Genomic DNA, 20,185 nt, shown 5'->3' on the forward strand with positions numbered 1-20,185 from the left:
TCTGGGAATTGCCCTCCTCACATATAAAAGGGTAGGTCCTAGACTTCCCTGGTGGTCCAGTGGTTAAGAACTTGCCTGCCAATGTAGGGGACACAGGTACAATCCCTGGATCAAGAGGATCCTACATTTTGTGGAGCGACTAAGCTCACGTCACAACTACTGAGCCTGCGCTCTAGAAACTGGGATCCGCAACTACTGAGCCCGTGTGCTATAACTACTGAAGCTCACACACGTAAGGCCTGTGCTCAGCAACAAGAAGCCATTGCAATGAAAAACCCACACATGGCAACAAAGAATAAGCCCTTGCTCACCACGACTAGAGAAAGCCTGCTCAGCAACGGAGACCCAGCACAGCCAAAGTTAAATTAATACATATTTTTTAATAAAAATAAATAAATAAAAGCGTATGTTAACATCAGGGCTTCCCCAGTGGCTCAGCGGTAAAGAATCTGCCTACAATGAGGGAGCCACAGGAAACGTGGGTTCAATCCCTGGGGTCGGGAAGATCCCCTGGAGGAGGGCATGGGTACCCACTCCTGTATTCTTGCCTGGAGAATCCCATGGAGAGAGGACACTGGCGGGCTACACAGTCCATAGGGTCGCAAAGAGTTGGATAGGATTGAAGCGACTTAGCATTGCTCAGAATGTTAATATCAAGTATGTTCACTGTAATACCGGACCTCCATGACCATAGCTCAGTGCCACTGTTACAAGTGGTCAGAGTTGCTCCTGCCCATTAGGGGGTCCTTGATATCAAAAGTACCCCAAAAGTCATTTATTAAGGACCACATGGGCATCTGCCACTTGGGACCCAGTGCTCCGCGCTGCACAGAGTAAGGCAAAACCCTCAACATCTGCTCAGACCTAACTGCACTCAGCCCCAGGGAAATAAACGCACTTCACATCTCCTGCCTCTCCTCCAAACAAAAGACAGTTGCATCCCAGTGCCGGTAGGTTTGCACTGCTGCTGAAATTGCTGACAGCCACTGCTTGGAGTGTGGGGGAAGACTGGCGAAAGCCCTTAGGTAAGAGAAAATACAAATTAATTAGCTTGTCAAATCCTTCCTCTCAGAGCACATTAATGCACAGATTCGTGCGTAAGGGGGTATTGTTTCCGAGCGAGGGCTCAGCATCCATTTTCTTGCTTCACTTCGTGTTCCAGCGGGGAGCATGGTGTCTGCAACAGTAGCATATGATGGCTGAGGAACATTCTGCAATGTTAAACAATACATTTTGCACTTAAATTTGTAAATGCAGGCAAGACATCACATGCAAGAAGCCTGGTGCCAATTCTATACTGTTATGAATCTAGACATTGCTGTATGAGATGGTAACAATTGTGATGCAAGAGATAGGGATTTATATAATACCATTACAATAAATTGTAATATGTTCTATGCTAATAATAATTTATTATATACACACCATTTAAATGTTTGCACATGTTATGTAACATTCATAGCTCATCTCTAAATTTAAGTATTGTTTTAAGAATTTAATTTTTTTTAAAGATTTTTTTCAATTCTAATTGCTATTACCTCCGCACATCAAAGTTTCCCCAAATTGAAATTTTAAAAAACTAAAAAAAAAAAAAAGACTGAAGATTGTCTAATTAGGCATTACTATCGGTAGAATACAAATTATGTGAAATTTTAATTATTTAATTAAATTGATCATTTAATTGTGTTGTGTTATTGAGCAACACAATTGATCATTTTGCTGAAATCAAAGCAAGAAAAATAGGTTTTATGGAATGAAGATATAATAATATATGAATTATCACATCTTTGTTTTTTCACTCATCTAATATTGCTGCCCCTTTAACAAAACACCTGTACATCCTTAATGATAATTAGATACAGTCATCTTTGGTACTTTGCTGAGGTTCTCTGTATAAAAAAGCAAAACAAAACAAAACATTTTTCAGAGTGTCTTTATGAAGGTCTATTTGTCAAAGTAAGAGGACAGATCTATCACTGCTTTCTGGGAGAAGCCCCTGATTCCCTTCCACATGTTCCTCTATTTCCCTTAGTGGAGACTGGATGTTCCTGGTGCTCAGTCTAAAGGTGAAAACAGTGGTGGAAGGTGGAATGCTGGAGATGGGGGTAAGGATGATGACCAACGAGTAGTAGGTGAATAAGGCTGGAGCAGAATGCAGTCGGGGCCTCCCTCCTTCCAGTCCTGGCTCAGGGTCCTGAAGACGAAGTCCTGTCCAACCAACAGATAAGCGAAGTAGGCGGACAGGCGAGCAGGGAGGGCCGATTTGCCCGACCCGAGGGGTAGAATCGAGGCAGGCAAGGCGGCTCAGCCCGTCAGAGCCGGCTCCGGAGTCCCAACTCGACCCTCTGCAAGCCGCGTGACGCTAGGTGAGCCACTCGGCCCCTCTCCCTGCCTCGGCTTCCTCACTGACTTCACGCAGGGTTTTGTAAGGAGTAGGTGAGGTACCACTGAGAGTCAGACCCAGAGCCGAGAGCTTAGAACAGAGCAATCGCTCAGTTTGGCTTTTGTTCTTCCAACTCTAGGTTGTCAGTTCCTGACAGCAGATATCCGATTTTCTTCCCGTTTTTCATTGGCGACTTGTAGGTGCTCCGGGGGAAAAACGTTTAAGGACACCTCCCTAGGAGGGAGGGGGCGCGGGCGCCGAGCTATTGTTGCGGCCGAGATTCTTTCCGAAACGGAAAGCCCTGAATTAGGGGACCGCAGCTCTAATCTCTGTGGGGCTCGCCCGCTGCCGGCGGAGGCGGGGCGGGGGTGGGGGTAGGGGGCCCCTTCTGTGGGTGCTGGGGCGTCACAGACGCCAGCCTGAGCCCCGCCCTCTCTCCCTGAACCCTCCACGTTTGATCGAACCACATGCCCTGCTCTGAGCTCCCCACCTCTTCTCTGACCACCCCCCTTCTCTCACTGAGCCTGCCTTTGCTCCGTGTCACCATCGTCTCACAACCTCTCGTATCCCACCCCCAACAGAAATCCCCTCCAGACCCCAAATCGGTACACTTCCTCTTTGAAAGCTTTCCACCTCACCCCAGGGGCAGAGCAAATGCTGCACCCCCTCCCATGGCCCCTGCTTTGTTCATCTTCTGTTACATCAGGCTGCTCTGCCCAGGAGCTGTGATCAGTCCTTCACACCTCTGTTCACACCCCACCCCACCCCCCTGCAGCAGGCTGAGCTCCCAGAAAGCAAAAGCCAGGTCTGACCCATCTGCAGACCCCTGAGCAGAGGGCAGTGTTCAAAACGACTTGTTGAAAGTAGCTGAGAGTGAGGCTAAGGGATTAGGGAGAAAAAAAAAAAAAGAGAGATTTGGGCCAGAGGTGTCAGCTAGGTGTTGGAGGACAAGACCTAAGAGGTCAAGACTCCTGCCATTTACCAGCACCTGAGGCCCCAGGTGCTCTTCTCAGGCACCACTTCATGGCACACTGAAAGCTGGGTTTTTTTCCATTTACACAGAAGGGAACTCAGAGAGGTTAAGTTCTTGCTTCAGGCAACACAGCCAGTGAGGGATGGGCCAGGTTTAGAATCAAAGCACCGGTCACACATTTCTGCCCTGGGACAGTGTAGATCTGGGGCTTAAAGGTGGATCTGAAGGGTAACTCCTGATTCCCAGCACTCGCTGGAGCTGTGCCCCCACCCTCCCACCACCCTCTCCTGGAAGGAGCCAGTTCTGACTCAGGCCCATTCCCATCTATCCTCATCCTCGGGGTGATCCAGGAAGGAGCTCAGAGTCAGGAAGGAAACGTCCCTCAGATTTGGCCTCCCCCTCAACCAAGGCCCTGGCTCTGGGGCCGGAAGGAATCACTTTAGGGCTCTCCCAGGGGACCCACGACCAGAAAGAGAGGCGATCCGGTTCAAGTCAAGTGTGGCCAAAACACAGGCAGGGCAGGCACCTGGAGCCCCACCTCATGATGTCCACCCCCTACCTCTTAGAGGGCCGACTCTTTCAAGGGCTCTCCCACTCACAAACCCAATCCTGTCTGACCTTGACATCACGACTCTGCTCTCCAGGATCCTGACCTCCTGGGACAAACTACTCTCACCTCTCAGACTGGGAGCTCCTGAGAGCAGGCTCTTTGACCAAGCCACATCCAGACCCACGGGGGCAGGGCTGTGTCTCTTCTCGGACTGGGGGCTCCCGGGCCTAGGACTGTGTCTCCCCAACTCTTGACCACTTTCTAAGGGGAGGTGGGCTCACTTCCACTCACCCTCGTCAGATCGGGGCCACTCCAGGGCAGCGACCTGCATTGACTCAGAAGGCCCCTCTTTCTGTAACCTGGTGTCTGTCCAGAGCTGAGAAGGAGGCCCCTTGCCTACCCTTCTTCCCAACCTGGATGGTCCTTTAAGACCAAAAGGATGGGGGTTGTATAAGAGTCAGACACAACAGCCCCATCCTCCCCCTCCTTCACAGGCCAGGTTTCCTGCCATTGACAGTATCCCAGCTGGGCTCTGCCCGGCCTCATGCTTAACCCCTTCAGGGCCAGATCTCAGGGCTACTGGGCACCCCTACCTTCATCTGTAAAACCAGGAGAATGAAAGTCCCTATTTCATTGGGTGGTTTTAAGGATTAAATGTGTTAATCATTGTGTGAAGTGCTTAGAACAGTGCCTAGCATGTATCAGTCTCTTAATACACATTAACTAGGATTCCTCATTGTGTGAACTTGATAAATCGTTTCACCTGAGTCTCATTCTGTTCAGCAGTCCAATGGAGAAAACAATAATCGTACTTCTGAAACATAGTCCTGGGGATGAATTCTGATCATGTACATTAGAGCATTTTGTAGGGCGTTGTAACAACACAGTATGGATGAACAACAACAAAAAATACTGCCTTTAACTAGGTAATAAAATCCGTTACCAGGAGATGGGCCTTGTAGTTTTCAGACTTATTACCTTACTTGCCAGGCTGAGGGTGCAGTGGAAAGAGTGGATTTGGGGTTGGAATTAGGTACCCCCGATCCTGTTTCCTTGCCTATCAAGTGGGGTGGTCACCCCTGCTGGGTCTGCTGTTTAGGATCTTTGTGGAGGACAAAGGAGATCAGAGAGCAAAGGCATGACCATGCTTTGCAAACATTAAAAAGTGCTAGAAGGGAGGGAAAGAGATTTGTGAAAAGTGGGGAGGGGTGCAGGGACCCCTTGGCAGGGGCATTAGTCTTGGGGCTCTGGGTACTGCAGAGTTTTCCCAGTGGGGAGAGAGGAGGAGGTGCACTCCTGGAACCAGCATTGTGGGGGCAGGACTCCCCCCTTGAGAAGTGAGGTGTCAAATAATAAACTAGGCCAGCTCTAGAAGTCCCCGATGGGGGCAAAGAGGGAAAGAGGTCCTTTCCCCAGGCTTGGACCCATCCCTTCATTACCCTCTTCCCAGCCAATTCCATTTGCCATCAGAGGATCTTGGGCAGAGGCCCCTCCAGTGGGCTCCCTTGTGACCTTCCTGCCAAGACTTGTTGGGAGGGGCTCACCCTGAGTATTTGTGGCAGCCCTGTCCCCACTTTTAGGCTGCAGATTCCTGGCCTCACCCCTAGGGAGAGCAAGCTTGACACCTTTCACACAAGCAGGCCAGGGCAGATCTAAACCTGCTCCAGAGGGAAAAAGCATGGTGTACTAGAACCCTGCCCTGCCTTCCCATCTGAATGAAGAGCACCCACCAAGGCCCAGCAGAGCGGGCTGACCCCACGTGAATAACTTGTCCCCACCCCAGGCCTCTAGAGGAAGCTTGGGAACCAGAGACCTTGTTTGGGCTGGCTGTGCCCCAAGCTTACTGTGCCTCTATGCAAACCACTTAACCTGCCAGAGCCTGTGTGACCATTGGCTAAATAAAGGAGCTGGACGTGGTCCAAGGGTCCTCTACTGCTCTGAGATGGTGACCAGGAAGGAGTTAACAGAGGCCAGGCTCCAGGTCAGGAAGGCAAGGGTTAATCTGGGGGGTGGAGGCTCTCTTGGCTTTTCCTGTGGAGAGTGAGGTTTGGCTGCCACCAAAGTTACTTCCAGTCCCCGCTGTCCCTCCTGCCTTCAGTCTGGACCTGCCTGGGGACCCTGGCATTCAGCCTCTCCATGCAGAGGTGAGTGCATCCTGAGCCAGGAGCTGGGGTGGGAGGGCACCCAGGCACCCAAGGGCACGGAGGCTGGCACCAAGCCAGGGAGCACTGTCCCCCAGCTTGCATCTGTGTCCATAGTCGAAAGCTTGGGCAAAGTTTGTCAGCCCACCGACCCCAGTGCTGGGAAAGGTGGGCAGAGGGACAGAGGGCACAAGGATGTCTGCCAGGCTTCTAGGGAGGGAACGTCTGCGGTCGGGCACCAAGGAGCTCAGAAGGCCAGGAAGAGGCAGTGGACAGCAAACTATTTTGGTCCCTGTGTTTAGGAACTTTTTATAGCCTCCTGCTCAGGGCTGGGAAGAGGAGGGGACAGGAGGGTACCTATGAGGTCAGACAAGCAGAGATCCCTCCTGGGACCTTGGAATCGGACCTGTTGCCAAGTTGAGTCTTTGGGAGGCAGGAAGGAGGGCACTGCCAGGCTCTCCTTGCTGCCTGGGTTCCCAGTCACCAGCTACCTATGGGCTGACTTACTGGACACTAAGTGGGTGTATGTGTGTGCGTTTATACTCATGTAGCTGCCCTGGGGTGCGTGGGATTGGTGGAGTTTCTACTCCCCTCCCCCCATCCCTGGCAAGTTGTGTTCCTTTGTTGCCTCCAGCCCAAGGAGGTCTCCTCAGCCCCTAAAACTGCTTCGTCCCTCTCAGCTGAATGGAGGATGGGAGGAGCAGGGAAACAGAAGTGGGGTGGAGTGTGCTGGGCTGTGTGGGTGGCCCATTCTATTACTGCCAAGGGAACTGTCAGCGCTTGATTTACAATCCCTCCGGGCCCCTTTCCCCAGCAAAAAAGGAAGGTGGAGAAGAAGGGTCATGGGGGTCTCAGGGTGAGGGACCCGGAGGGCAGGTTTCTGGGAGTACAAGTTCCGGGGAAGAATTAGTGGAAGGAACTTTTTAGTGAAATCGCTTGGTGTTAAAGCCGCAAGAATAGAAGCAAAACCTAGAGGAAAGTTCTGATAGGCAAGTGAGGGATTCAAACTACAAAGCAAGAGACCTGTGTTCCAGTCCTGGGCCCAAACTCTCAGTGAGACCTGAACTAGCCCCTCCTCTCTGCGCCAGTTTTCTCTTCTGTGAAATGGAAGTGCAAGGGGCAAACAAAGTGATGTTTACAAGTTGGGCATTCTGGAATTCCCTTCGAAGGGGCACAGACTGAGTGGCAGATAGCTGGCTGAAGTGACGTGGTGACCATCTCCCTCTCTTTCCCTGATGGCCCTGCCGGGCCTGGGCAGGGCAGTTGGCTGCAATTACCGGAGGCTCCTACCCTGTGGTTATGTCCCTGACCTCTGTGCTTGGGGGCGGGATGGGTGGGTCCTGCTGGAACCAGCGGGTGGCTGGGAAGCCTCCTTGTCTTGGACTCAAAGTTGCTAGGTTGGGAAGAGGTATTTTTTCCGGTTGAGGCTACTTTCGGGAACCAGGCCGGGGAACAGCCCCATTTCCTTTTCCAAGGGTCCGGCTTGCTGATGCCTGCTTGGCATGGCCCTGTGGCCAGAATGGGGCACGCTCAAAAGGGCCTAGGTCTCTGGATGATCAGAAAGCCCCTGCCCATCGTCTCTGAGGGATCAGGGAAGGGATACCTGAGCCTCTGCCCCCTAGGCATGGCACCTGGCTGACTTGCATGGGGGAGGGGTGGCTGGCTGACCTTATTCCCAGGAATGCCTTCAGGAGAGTCATCTCCTACTCTCCCCCTGACCACTCCTCTTTCCCCAGCAGGTCCCAGGGAGCCCCAGCCAATTGCTCTCAGTTCCTTCACTATCTGCCTGCCTCCAGTGGCTTATGGATCACTGTCCTGCCCAGTTCTGCTAAAATGCTCCTGGCCTCTCCCTCCACCCCGTCCCGGGGACGGACCCCCAGCGCCGTGGAGAGGCTAGAGGCCGACAAAGCCAAGTATGTCAAGACGCACCAGGTGATCGCGCGACGCCAGGAGCCGGCTCTGCGTGGGGGTCCCGGGCCGCTCACCCCGCACCCTTGCAACGAGCTGGGGCCCCCTCCATCGCCCAGGACGCCCAGGCCCGCCCGCCGGGGCAGTGGCAGGCGACTGCCAAGGCCTGATTCCCTCATCTTCTACCGCCAGAAGCGGGACTGCAAGGCTTCGGTGAACAAAGAGAACGCCAAGGGCCAGGGGCTGGTGCGGCGCCTCTTCCTGGGCAGCCCCCGAGACGTCGCCTCGAGCAGCGCAGGCTCATCGGAGCGACCCGCGGCTCCCGGGGGTTGGGCCGCGCCCCAAGATGCCCCAGAAGCGGCGGGAAAGCGGGCATTGTGCCCCACGTGCTCGCTGCCCCTGTCGGAGAAGGAGCGCTTCTTCAACTACTGCGGCCTGGAGCGCGCGCTCGTGGAGGTGCTGGGGGCCGAGCGCTTCTCTCCGCAGAGCTGGGGCGCCGACGCCAACCCCCAGCCCGGAACGTCGCCACCGCCGGGCTCCGGAGACGCCAGCGACTGGACGTCCAGCGAGGGCGGCGCAGATCGCCGGGACGGTGCGGAGGGCGGCGGTTCAGAGGCGGCGGGCTCGGAGCGGGACGGGCGCCCCCAGGTGTCGGTGGTGGAGCGCAACGCGCGCGTCATCCAGTGGCTGTACGGCTGCCAGCGCGCCCGCGGGCCACCGCGCGAGTCCGAGGTGTGACCGCCGCCGCTCGGGGGCCGGCTCTCCTGGAGTTGGGGGTCCGGGGAAGGGCAAGGAGCGGGCGCGGGGCTGGACCCAGGCAAGGGCAGGGACTCCCTGCCTCACGCGTCGAGTGCTTTGGGGCAAGCCCTTCCCTCTGGATCGCGGCGTCCACTCATGAACCTTCGGAGCTTGGGACCAAACGGTCCCGAAGGCCCTTCCCAGCGCAGACTCAGGACGGGGAGGGAGCCGGCCTCGCGGCCCCTGTGGAGGCCGGGAGGCGAGTGAAGACTGGGGTGGGATATCAGAGAACCTGCTGAATAAAGTCAAAACGTTCTTTAACGGACTCGGAAGGTTGGATTACAGGGCAGACGCGCGAGGGTTTTGGAGTGTGGCTTCCAGACTGACTGTGTGACCCTGGGCCAGCTCTCCGCCTCTGGGAACCGCAACAACATCCTCTCGGTTGATCAAAGTATTTTTGAAATGGTCACAAAGCGCTTGGCAAAGTTGAGGAAGTGCTAAGTAAACGAAGCCTCTAGGACCACTACCGAATTAGTATAATACTAACAGTAACACTATTACGACAATCTCTGCCACTGACCGCCCCCCACCACAGGGGTGGGGTCCAAACTATTTCGGGGAATAGCGCCTTTGGGGAGGTTGGGGGAGAGGTCTGCTCCCAGAAATCTGGAGTTCACTAGTCCCTGAAGGCCCCCATTCCTGGAGCTTTGCTGCCCATTTTGGTTACTAGGTATGAAGGGCTGAAATGTGGTGGATCCAGAATCAGGATAATAAAGGACTTTTCAAACCAGGATTTTGCCAGTTTACAGCCTCACGTCATCACTGCCTTTCTTTCCCTTAAAACAAGGTCACCTGTTTTCCTCACACGTTCACACCTCCAAGTCTTTATTCACTTCCTCTTCCTTTTAGCTGGGTTACTTACTTTCCCCTTTCTTTCCACTCATCTAAGATTCCATATATGCATTCTCTTGCTCTCTCTCGGGAACTCCTGAATTTCCCAGCCGGTCTCATCTCCTCTGAGCTCCCAAGTACAGCCTGATTTTTGGGCCTCAACTTATCACCTTGTGTGGAACCCGCTGGTAGTCTGGGTTCTCTTGTTAGTCCCTGACCTTCCCCTAGTACAGGGACAAGGCCACAAGCAAAGTGTGTCGAATTAAAAGCGGCTGGAGAGGACGGCAAGACCTGTGCATACTGATAAGATGGTACCCCAAATCGAATACAATCTGTCCTGATACCAGGGATGTCCCTGGTCATTTTTCTACCTGTAGGTTTGTGGGCAGAAGGCGAGGACCACTCCAGCTGGACCCGGGCCTGAGGTTGCCCACCCCAAAGCAGCCTTCTCCGTCCGGACATAAAAGCACGCGGTCACCGGAGGTGTCAGGCCAGGTTTTTATCGCGGAAGGGGAGGAGCGGGAGCCCGGTTCGGCGAGCCGGCCGGCTAGTCGCCCTTGGGCGCCGCTTTCACCCTCATCTCGGCCAGTTTGTGGGTGAGGAAGCCCCACTTGAAACCGGCCACGGGATCGGCTTCGCGCGGCTCGGGGCGCTCGGCGGCCTCGTCCCCGGCTTCGGGGTCCGGCTCCGGGGTGGGCTCCGCTCCGCGCAGCATGGACGCGGCGGCCGCCTGCTGCTGCTGCCACCTGCTGGCGAACGCGTCCCAGAAGCCGGGTCCGCGCGCCTCAGCCGCAGCCTGCGGGGCGGGCTGCGCAGCCAGAGGGCTGCGGGAGAGAGGCGGGGTCAGGGGCTGGCCGGGAGGCCCCGGAGAGGCCAAAGGACAGGAGGCGGGGTCAGGGGACCTGTCGTGGAGCCAATGGGGCCCGGGCGAGGTTGAGGGCTGGGGAGGTGGAGGAGGGGAGACCCGGGAGACTGGGAGGAGGTCAGCGCATGGAGGCGAGAGGAGTACTCAGAGGCACTGGGATAGGGGTCAGGGCACTAGGTGAGGGTCTGGGCTTCCCTGGTGGCTCAGCTGGTAAAGAATCCACCCGCAATGCGGGAGACCAGGGTTCGATCCCTGAGTTGGGAAGATCCCCTGGAGAAGGGAACAGCTACCCATTCCAGTATTCTGGCCTGGAGAATTCCATGGACTGTATAGTCCAAGGGGTCGCAAAGAGTCGGACACGACTGAGCGACTTTCACTTTCACTGGGAAAAAGGGGTTGGGATCAGGATCCGTGGGGAGAGAGCCGGGCTCAGGGGCTCAGGGTAGGTACTCGGGGAGAGGGAGGAGACCAGAGGAGGGGAGATGGAGGCTTCGGGAAGGTGGGGACGAGCTCTGAGAGAGGAGAGGGCGGAAGGATAGGAGGTGATGGTGGCACCCGGTCGGGGTGGGGGAGGGGCACTGTCAGATTCTGGAGGCGGTCCTCCGGGAGCCCGGGGGAAAGGGACGGGGCGGGAACAGGGGTCTGGTTTCCTGGATGGAGGGAAAGAGGGTCCAGAAAAATGGGGGACGCTGGCGAGAGGACGGGTGCAGAGACCCCGAGGAAGGAGAAGGGCCTAGATCAAAGGCTTAGGGGAGAAGGAGACTAGGGAGGTAGCAAGGAGGTGTCGGGAAGGGCAATCAAGGAATGGTGATGAAGCTTGAGGTAGGGAGAGTCGATAGGCAGGAGAAAGAAAAGGAACCCTGGGGCAAGAGAGATGGGCGGGTCGGGGGAACCCTAAGTAAGAAAGGAATAGGAGGGATGTCAAAAGGGAAGTGTGACTGGGCTGGAGGAAAGGGCAGAAATGGAGTGTGTCCCAGAACAGAGCTAGGGGGGAGACCAGACCCTGGATCTGACCCTGTGGCCCCCAGCATCAGGGACCTGCTAAGACAGTGATTCCTAAACTATTACCCTCAAGTCCTCAGGTAGCTCACTGAAAATATAGATCCCCGGCCTCAGCCAACACCCACTGAATCAGAATCTTTGAAGGAAAGGTCTGGCAATCTGTGTCTGTCTCAAGTTCTCTGGGAGGATGAGGGTTTAGACCAATACTTAAGAACCACTGATCTGAACCACTCTCTGTTCCAAACACCTAAAACTTCTCTCCTGGTTTCCCTTATTCTAGGGAGGTGACCCCTCCCACATGGGTGGGGAGAGACGCGGAAATACCTTCTAGCATCTCAATCCCAACAGCTGGTAAATTCCTCCCGGGGTCTAATCTAATCTCCCAGATTGGCCTCTTTCCTGCTGAGAAAGAGAGAAACAGGAACAGCCAGGGGCTGGCCCTCCCCAGTCCTCCATGGTCAGAAAGACAAAGCAGAAGGAAAGGACATGGGAGAAGAGGGTCCGCAGGTCTGTTTCAGACGGCCTCCCCCGAAACACACACGTACTGGTCAGCACAGGGCTCCGGTGGCAGCAGCTTGTCCTCATCTTCTTTGTTAAACAGAGATGACATCGTCAGCCAACCTTTCACCCCGACTCCCTGAACCTGGGAGAGAGGGGCTGAGAGTCAAGGAGGGCCCCAGCACACCTCCCAGGACTCCACAGAGGCTTCTGCCCAGCTCCCCAGGGTTGGGGCGGAAAAAAGGAGAACTCACCCGGCGAGCCAGCTGTGACATGGGGTTGAAGGCCTCTTCAGTGGGTTCTGCCATCTCAGACTCCACTAACACTGGGTTCTCCCTCTGGGACACAAGACCCCCACCCAGTATGAGAGAGGCCCCAGAGGAATACGACCTCCCTTCCCTCCTGCCAGCCTGATGCACACAGACCAGGCTCTCCAAACCCCACAGAACAAGACACACCTAGCCCCCTGACACCCTCCAAAACTGCACACAGGTGTTTGTACCTCTATGCAAAACTACCTGTCATACACATTACCTGTAGAGTAGATCCTTGCAGACACCTTTGTGCTCACATACCTGCTCACCCACAGACACATTCATACACACTGCAAAACACATGGACAAAGGCTTGCACGCCAATGGAGACACACCTGTACATGAGTGTGCCTCCATATGGCTACAGCTCTTCACCTGTACATAAGATACATGTGCTGTGAGGCACTTACCCAAGGATGCTCAAACAGTTCACACCTGTGCTCTTCCACGACTGCAGACAGGTACACGGAGGCCCACTCAGCACACAAAACTTCTCCACCTATCCACAGACACTAAGACACATGTACACTCACACCAAACATGCACACCATACAAACATACCTGGGAATGCTTCCCTAGTCTTCTGCCCCAAAGGTGTGCACCTGAAAATGCCTATAGCCTGTTCACACCTGCACACACACACACCTTACCTGGGGATTCCACATAGACACCAATCCCTATACTGACCCACACACACTTCTACACAGGGTCAGCCCTGGACACCAACCTGTGTAGACATACATTTATTCACACTGACATACACACACCCTAGAACTAGTTCCTGCCTCTGCCATGTCTATTTGTGTGACTGCCATCCCTGGTGGCTCAGATGGTAAAGAATCCACCTGCAGTGCAGGAGACCTGGGTTCAATCCCTAGGTTGGGAAGATCCCCTGGAGAAGGGAACAGCTACCCACTCCAGTATTCTTGCCTGGAGAATTCCATGGACAGAGAGGCCTGGCAGGCTACAGTCCATAGGGTCACAAAGAGTCGGACACAACTGAGCAACTTTCACTTTGACTTTCCAGAGGTAAGACTCTTTCAAAAAACGTTTTTTTAATGTCAGAACAAACATGGTCCAAGTAATGGCTCTGATCTGCTGCTGCTACAGTGACCCTCAGGGTAACAAATGCTGCTTCCCCTGCCACCAGTCCCAGGGGCTCCCATCCTCTCAAAGCAAATCGTCCCACTTCTGCTCAGCTCTGCCCGTTAGAAACGTGTGTCACACTGAGTGTATCTGCGTGGGTGCTGCCCATGGGTCCTAAAAGGATCCCTTCCATGTGGCAGCCCTTGAGATCTTTGGAGACACTGACCACTCCTCAGGTGCCCGCCCCCCACCAAGTCATCCCTTCTTTGGTTTTCTGGAATGTCCTGACTTTCTGCCACTGCACCATGCCATTGGTCATCCCTGAATTGCCAGTTGCTTCCACACAAGTCAATGCCTCTCTCTCTCCCCTCCCCTCCTCAGAACTAGTCCCTTGTCCTTCTCTATACTTTTCACTCCTGCTGCCCATCTACCCATGCCCCATCCAGCAAGCAGGATGGTACCCACCTCCTCTGCCAGGCCCTCCTCAGATTCCCCACTCAGGGTCTGTAGCACTTTGGACTTGTAGGTTTTCCAGAAGGCCTGGCTCATGGCTGCATGGGAAACAGGCCTGGCACCCAGGCACGGGAAGCTGGTGGTTCAGGGGGCACCCAGTGGGTCTGGCTTCAGGAACCTGGTGAGTCTGAGAGCCTGTCCCAAGCATCAGGTGACCTCATTAAAGATGCACCAGCCTCCCCAGATGGCACAGTGCCCAGCAGGTGAACCCGATCCAAAAGAGTCTGTGGTGAGACCCAGCTTCTGCCACTTCAGTCCCTTATGTTGACCCATATTTGCAAGAATAATGAAAACATCATGAAGATATCTTTCTTCACAGAGGCCTCCTTCCTGGGCCTAGGAGTTCTTGAATTTGATTATTTGGAAAGGCTCCAGAAAAATTCTTTTCCATTGACGATTTCTATTTACAAAGTCTCTGGGCTTAGGACCCACAGTGGTGCCTCTGCGGTTGTAGCCATACCAGCCGTGCCCTCAACAGATATATAGGCCCTGCCCTATATCTGCACTCAGCCTGTATGGTCTGGAGTGGGAAGGCCCCAAGGCTCCCAGTGGGTGCCCTGGGCTTACATTTCACTGCTTTGGGCTGGAAACCGATTCCTCTCCCCAGGGATGCACGTGCTGGTCTCCCTGTTTCCTGGCAACAGGTTCCAAAGAGCTGGAGCCCCTGAATTATTGCTGAGTTCCTGTGGCCAACCTGGAAGGAAAAAGGCGCCCGGCTCCAATGCATGGGGAAAGGCTCTCTGGCCCTCTCCCCAGTCTGAGCACAGGCTATCTAGGCTGATCTCTCTCTTTGATGCCAGCCCATGCCTGAGAGTCCAGGGCTCAGAGCAAGGGGTCAAAGATGGGAGGTCCTTCTGTGAGAATCTCCTCTGCTTGAGAGGAGCTGACCCCCTTGAGTCTCTGACAGGACGCCTGAGCACTGTGATCTCTGGGAGGAATCACTGGGGAGGGGTTTCAAATGGTGAGGGCTTTCTCAAGGACCAGAGGTATCTCGGCGCCCTGTGGGAGCGGGAATCCCAAACGTCTTCACTCTTATTTATTCATTTATTCACGTCACAGACATTTTTCAGTGCCTCCCAGAGATGTAACATTATTCCCCCTCTCCCGTCAACCGCGGAATCTAAGATGGGGGAACCAGGAAGGAGTGACAGGGCCAGAGGACGGCGCTGAAGTTGGTTGGGCCAGGCTGGATGGGCTTGGCCAGGGGACCGGCCGAAATGCCCGCAGGGCTCACACCACCGAGCCCTCTCCAGAGACCGAAGAAGACGCTTGGTGAGGCCGGATGCCGAGCTCAGTCACTGACGTCGATGACCGCCTGGGGGCGCTCGAAGCGCGAGCCGCGCGAGTGACGTCATCAGAGGCGGTCCGGTGGAGCCCGACCCGTCCCGGAGCGTTATATGACGTCATCGAGCCGTCCGGAAGCGCCCCCACGTGTCCTCCCGCCTCGGTTCTGGGACCTCTGATCTTGCTGTCACCCACCATGGGTCGCTCCCGCCGGACGGGCGCGCACCGAGCGCACTCCTTGGCCCGTCAGATGAAGGCGAAGCGGCGGCGGCCGGACCTGGATGAGATTCACCGCGAGTTGCGGCCCCAGGTCGCCGCACGGCCCCGGCCAGACCCAGGAGCTGAACCCGATCCCGACCTGCCAGGGGGCGGCCTGCATCGCTGTCTGGCCTGCGCGTGAGTTCCGGCCAGGCCCAGGCCTGAGGAGGAGAAGGGTCCGCGGTACGGGCCGGAGGTGTGAGGTCCGGGCCCAGGGTGTGCAGGGTTTCCCTCTCTTGGGACCCGTGTGGGTCTGCCGGCCACCCATGCCTTCAAGCCCGGAGCCTAGCGTCAGCGAATGCGCCAGGGTCAGGGAAATAGGCCTACCTGGGAGGCATCACCTTCTAACTCTCCTCCCTACCCACCTCATCCCTACAGGAGGTACTTCATCGATTCTGCCAACCTGAAGACCCACTTCCGATCCAAAGATCACAAGAAGAGGTATGAAGGAGCAAGGAGAGGATTGATGGATGGGTTGCCGAGCAGACAGAGCTTGCGTCTGGTCAGCTTTCAATTCCTATTCTTTTTTCCCAGGCTGAAGCAGCTGAGTGTGGAGCCCTACAGTCAGGAAGAAGCGGAGAGGGCAGCGGGCATGGGTTCCTATATTCCTCCCCAGCGGCTGGCAGTGCCCACAGACGTATCCACTGAGGTCCCTGAGATGGATACATCTACATGACATGGCCTGAGGATGCAAGGCAGAGGAGCTGCCCATGGACAGTGGTACAGGGGCCAGGTTGGGAGAGACTGTGCCAATCTCTTTTGGTTTGGAGAGTGGACGGCCTCTTCCAGATACCCTCCCTTCCAATAAAGAAATGGATAAATAGGGCTTGCCTCTGACTCACTAACCTCCAGGCCACTCCTCCAAATTCAAGCCCTGTAAAGATTTCTCCACTAATCCTGTGTACAGGACCCAGGAGTTTACTCCCTGCTTGATTCAGCCTTAGGGCCTGCATCCTTGCCAACCCTGGGGTCCTGGCATCTGTGCTGAAGACCCCCTTTGGAGCCCAGGTGTGTGGGGGGTGATGGGTAGGATCAGGTTTATACTCTTGCTTACAATGAGGACAGGGAGTGACCCCCAGGAAAAGAACAAAGTAGGCTCCTGAGATTGTAGCCCCTGTGAATCCCGGGGCCGATGTGAGAGGCTGCCTGCTTCGTCATGGAGCCTGTGGCGGCCGCCGCTGCCCCACCATCTTCCAGACAGCATAGCAGGAGCCGCCCAGCCCGAGGACAGCCAGCACTGCAGCCACAATCCCCGCCAGCGGACTCCGGGGCTCTGCCTTCAGCTCCCCGGCTATCTGCATCTGGAGATGCACAGAGGGTCCACCTGAGGGGTCAGTTGAGACTACTGGGAAGGCGGGTGGGGTGGAAAGGAGATACAGCTGGGGAAAGGAGATATGGATGCCATCGCTGCCCCAGGGAGATTCCACCCTAATCCCTCTCGCTTCACTGCCCATCTGGGCCCTGGTTGTTCAGGCGGCCGGGAACGTGACAGCCTGGTAACTGGGTATCATCCCGGCCATGGTAAGGGGCGGACAAGGTCGGTGCTGGAAGCCATCAGTTGGGGTGCTTACCTGTAGCACTCGGAAGTAGCCAGGGGTCAGGCGTCGAAATCGCATGATGGGTGCCGCTTGTCTCCCAGGTGTCCTGTGGGGTGAAAGCCAGAATGAGGACCAGTGGCGTTCGTTCATGATACCAAGAGGCGGAAATCAGGGCATAGAGGTTCCTGACTCTCATGTGAGAGAGCCTTGCCCTCAGAGGATGCTCACCAGCTTCTGCCTTCCCAGGTCTGGCAAGGGGCGGGGCAGCTAGACCTTTAAATCTGTCCCTTCCCCCGCTGGCCCGCCCTGCCAGCTTTAGGAGCAGCTGTCAGGAGAGATCAGCATCAGGCCTGAGCAGCTCCTCCCCCTCCCACTGGGGAGTGCAGGCCAGGGAAGCAGGAGAGACCTTGCCTAGCAGTGTGGACAAGTCTCAGGCCTGAACCAGGTGTGGGAGGGCCTCCCCAGCCCTGGTCTTGGCCCTGTCCCTGCCTCAGGTAATTGGATGTCACCTGTCAGCTCTCAGCAGAGGAGGGGTTGGGTACCTTTAGCACCCCTTCCAAATAGGGGCAGGCCTTTCTCACTTGATTTCTCTTAGATCAACCACACCTACCTCGGGGGAAGGCACATTTCACCCCTTTCCCCAAGATGGAGTTCCTATAGGAACTTCCCTCCTCAGCTTGGAGACAATAATAAAAGATCTGCATCTACTGATTGAAAAAGCTGTTCGAGGTGTGCTAAGAAAAATAGTAGCTGATTGGGAATTTCCTGGTGGCCTAGTAGTTAGGATTCTAGGCTTTCACTGTTGTGTCTCGGGTTCGATACTTGATCTGAGAACTGAGATCCTGCAAGACCTACAAGTGTGGCCAAAGAAAAATAACTGACTGTGCTGGGCATTCTAAGCACTTTACATGTATGATTTCATTTGGTATTGATTATCTCATAAAAATGCAGAAAAGCATATTTGCTGAATAGCATGTAGAGTGCCTTGCATGTAGTATAGAGAGAAGGGAAGAACACCCAGAAAACTTCCCAGTGGCCCATTCTGGGCAACGGGATGGGAACCTGCTGGGGAAAGAACACACCCACCTTCCCTTTGGGCTTCTCTGGTGGCTCAGCCAGTAAAGAATCTGCCCACAATGCAGGAGACCCATGTTCGATTCCTGGGTTGGGAAGATTCCCCTGGAGGAGGAAATGACAACCCACTCCAGTATTCTTGCCTGGAGACTTGCCAGTATTCTTGCCACAGATAGAGGAGCCTGGCGAACTATAGTCCATGGCATCGAAGACTGAGCAACTAACACTTTCACTTTCCTTCCACTCAATGAGCTACTATTACCTTTGACATTTTTGCAGCAAATAAGTTCAAAGACCTTTTATAAACTCATAAAACTACCTTCAAAATAGAAGCTGCAGGACTTTCCTGGTGATACCATGGATAGGAATCCTCCTGACAATGCAGGAGACACAGGTTCGATCCCTGGTCCAGGAAAAGCCCACCTGCCATGGAACAACTAAGCCTTTGTGCCACAACTACTGAGCCCATGCCTAGAACCTGTGCTCCATGAGAGAAGCCGCTGCGGTGAGAAGCCTGTGCACTGCAACTCTATGTTAGACCCCATTCTCAGCAGCTAGAGAAAGTGTGTGCAGTGGACACCCAGTGCAACCAATAAATAAATTTATTTTTAAAATCCTGATTAAAAAATTGAAGAAAATAGAAGCTGCCATTTACCATGCCTCTGCTTCTCAGCCCTGCCGGGTCCTTCAGGTGGGGGTGGGGGCTGGGGGGCAGTAAAGGCACCAGCATGGCTGTTAGGCCCCCAGTCCTTTTTGGGGAGGCTCTGAGTACAAGTGGTGAGGTCTTGTTGGTTTCTCCCCTACAGGATTGTGAGTTCAGGGAGGTCAGGCTGGCTGGCGTCTCACCTCTAGCTCATGTGCCAGCTCAGGGTAGGTGTTTGATGAAATCAGGATGATGGAGATACATCTGTTTATTGGAGCATTACAGGGAAGCTAGGGTGGGAAGAGGGAAAAGCATTAAAGGAGGAGACAGCACAGAGGAGTGTTAGAGGGATACACAGAGTGCAGGGCAGGAGGACATGCGACCAAGGACAAAGCCAGAAACGTGAGGGCTGAGCTGCAAATCTGAGCCTGCTGGTTCACAAATGAGGGAGCAAGGCCTGTGGGGACCTGGCGAGCTGGCGTCCCCTTGAAGGAAGCAGCTGACAATCTGCACTCATGTTTGATGCCACGTGAGAAGGTGGAATGGGGTCAACAGAGCTGGCCAAGTTCCAGAGGACTCAATTTGTATGTGAAATTGTTAAATGATAATTAACACATACACATACCACATGGACATCCATGGGCCAAATTCAGACTTTGGATCTCTGACGATTCAGCTCCTGACAGGCTTTGGAGGCACTGGTAGAGAGTCCAAGTTAGGTGACACAGAGGGGGCCGCCCTCCCAGGCCCCTCCCCACAGAATTAAACCAATAATAACTCAGATCTACCTCATGTTCCAGATTTCAAATATTAAAAGACATCCTCAGAGCTAAGGTCTAATTCCCTCCCGCTCTTCTAGAGACTAAGAAACAGGTTCAGAGAGGTGTAAGAGGTGGACTCAGTCACATAGCAAGTGGAACTGATTTTTTTTAATTGACACATAGTTGATTTACAATGTGTTGATTTCAAGTGTACAGCAAAGCGATTTTGATAAATACAGAATATAAGAATATATATATTCAGACTCTTTTTTCCTTACAAGTTATTATAAAATATCAAGTTTAGTTTTCTGTGCTATATAGTAGGTCCTTGCTAGTTATCTGCTGTATACATAGCCACACATATGTTAATTCTAAACTCACGTGGAACTGATTCTGGCTGATTCCAAAGTCCTGGGTGTTCCCTGGCCTGGGATGATAATGATGATGATAACTGCACACACTTAGTATGTGTCCGACATTGTTCTAAAAGGAAAGCTCAACCTGAGCTTCTCATCCCATCAACTTGGATGGGAAAAAAATGCTATGTTTATTTCCACGACCTCTAACCAAAATTTATCATCTCCTTCTTTATGGGTTGAAGTATTAGCAGTATCTGTGGTTTTGTCACCAGTAGATGTCAACGATATATTGATATCAAATTGTAGTTATCACAAGTATCTCAAAACGTTACTTATGCTCATTAAAGATTTCAAAGTGCTGATAGTTATTAACCCACTGCTAAGTCACACTCTTTCAGACGCTCCT

The 20,185-nt window shown here is 54.1% G+C and overlaps 3 protein-coding genes across 4 annotated transcripts; 2 read left to right on the plus strand and 1 right to left on the minus strand.

The window, feature by feature from the left end:
* The first annotated feature begins 5,953 nt into the window (after positions 1–5,953).
* Positions 5,954–9,486, plus strand: FAM110D (family with sequence similarity 110 member D). 2 transcript variants are annotated; one of them, XM_040229661.1, is made up of 2 exons: positions 5,954–6,050; positions 7,784–9,486. In XM_040229661.1, exons 1-2 carry the CDS (start codon positions 6,043–6,045, stop codon positions 8,691–8,693), a joined length of 918 nt encoding a protein of 305 aa, XP_040085595.1. In that variant the 5' UTR covers positions 5,954–6,042; the 3' UTR covers positions 8,694–9,486. The 2 variants fall into 2 exon arrangements, with proteins under 2 accessions (XP_040085595.1, XP_040085596.1); XM_040229662.1 differs by having other exon boundaries at positions 7,787–9,486.
* A 645-nt stretch (positions 9,487–10,131) lies between these two features.
* CUNH1orf232 (chromosome unknown C1orf232 homolog) lies at positions 10,132–13,898 on the minus strand. The gene is made up of 4 exons (XM_040229686.1): positions 13,815–13,898; positions 12,204–12,287; positions 11,997–12,094; positions 10,132–10,408 (listed from the first exon to the last, which is right to left on the minus strand). The coding sequence occupies exons 1-4, from the start codon at positions 13,896–13,898 to the stop codon at positions 10,132–10,134; spliced, it is 543 nt and encodes a 180-aa protein (XP_040085620.1).
* Positions 13,899–14,926: 1,028 nt separating this feature from the next.
* On the plus strand, positions 14,927–16,228 carry ZNF593 (zinc finger protein 593). The gene is made up of 3 exons (XM_040229683.1): positions 14,927–15,542; positions 15,783–15,845; positions 15,939–16,228. The coding sequence occupies exons 1-3, from the start codon at positions 15,145–15,147 to the stop codon at positions 16,078–16,080; spliced, it is 603 nt and encodes a 200-aa protein (XP_040085617.1). The 5' UTR covers positions 14,927–15,144; the 3' UTR covers positions 16,081–16,228.
* Positions 16,229–20,185: the final 3,957 nt, after the last annotated feature.

Source organism: Oryx dammah, unplaced genomic scaffold (genome assembly GCF_014754425.2).
Source record: "Oryx dammah isolate SB20612 unplaced genomic scaffold, SCBI_Odam_1.1 HiC_scaffold_27, whole genome shotgun sequence".
Taxonomy (NCBI): domain Eukaryota; kingdom Metazoa; phylum Chordata; class Mammalia; order Artiodactyla; family Bovidae; genus Oryx; species Oryx dammah.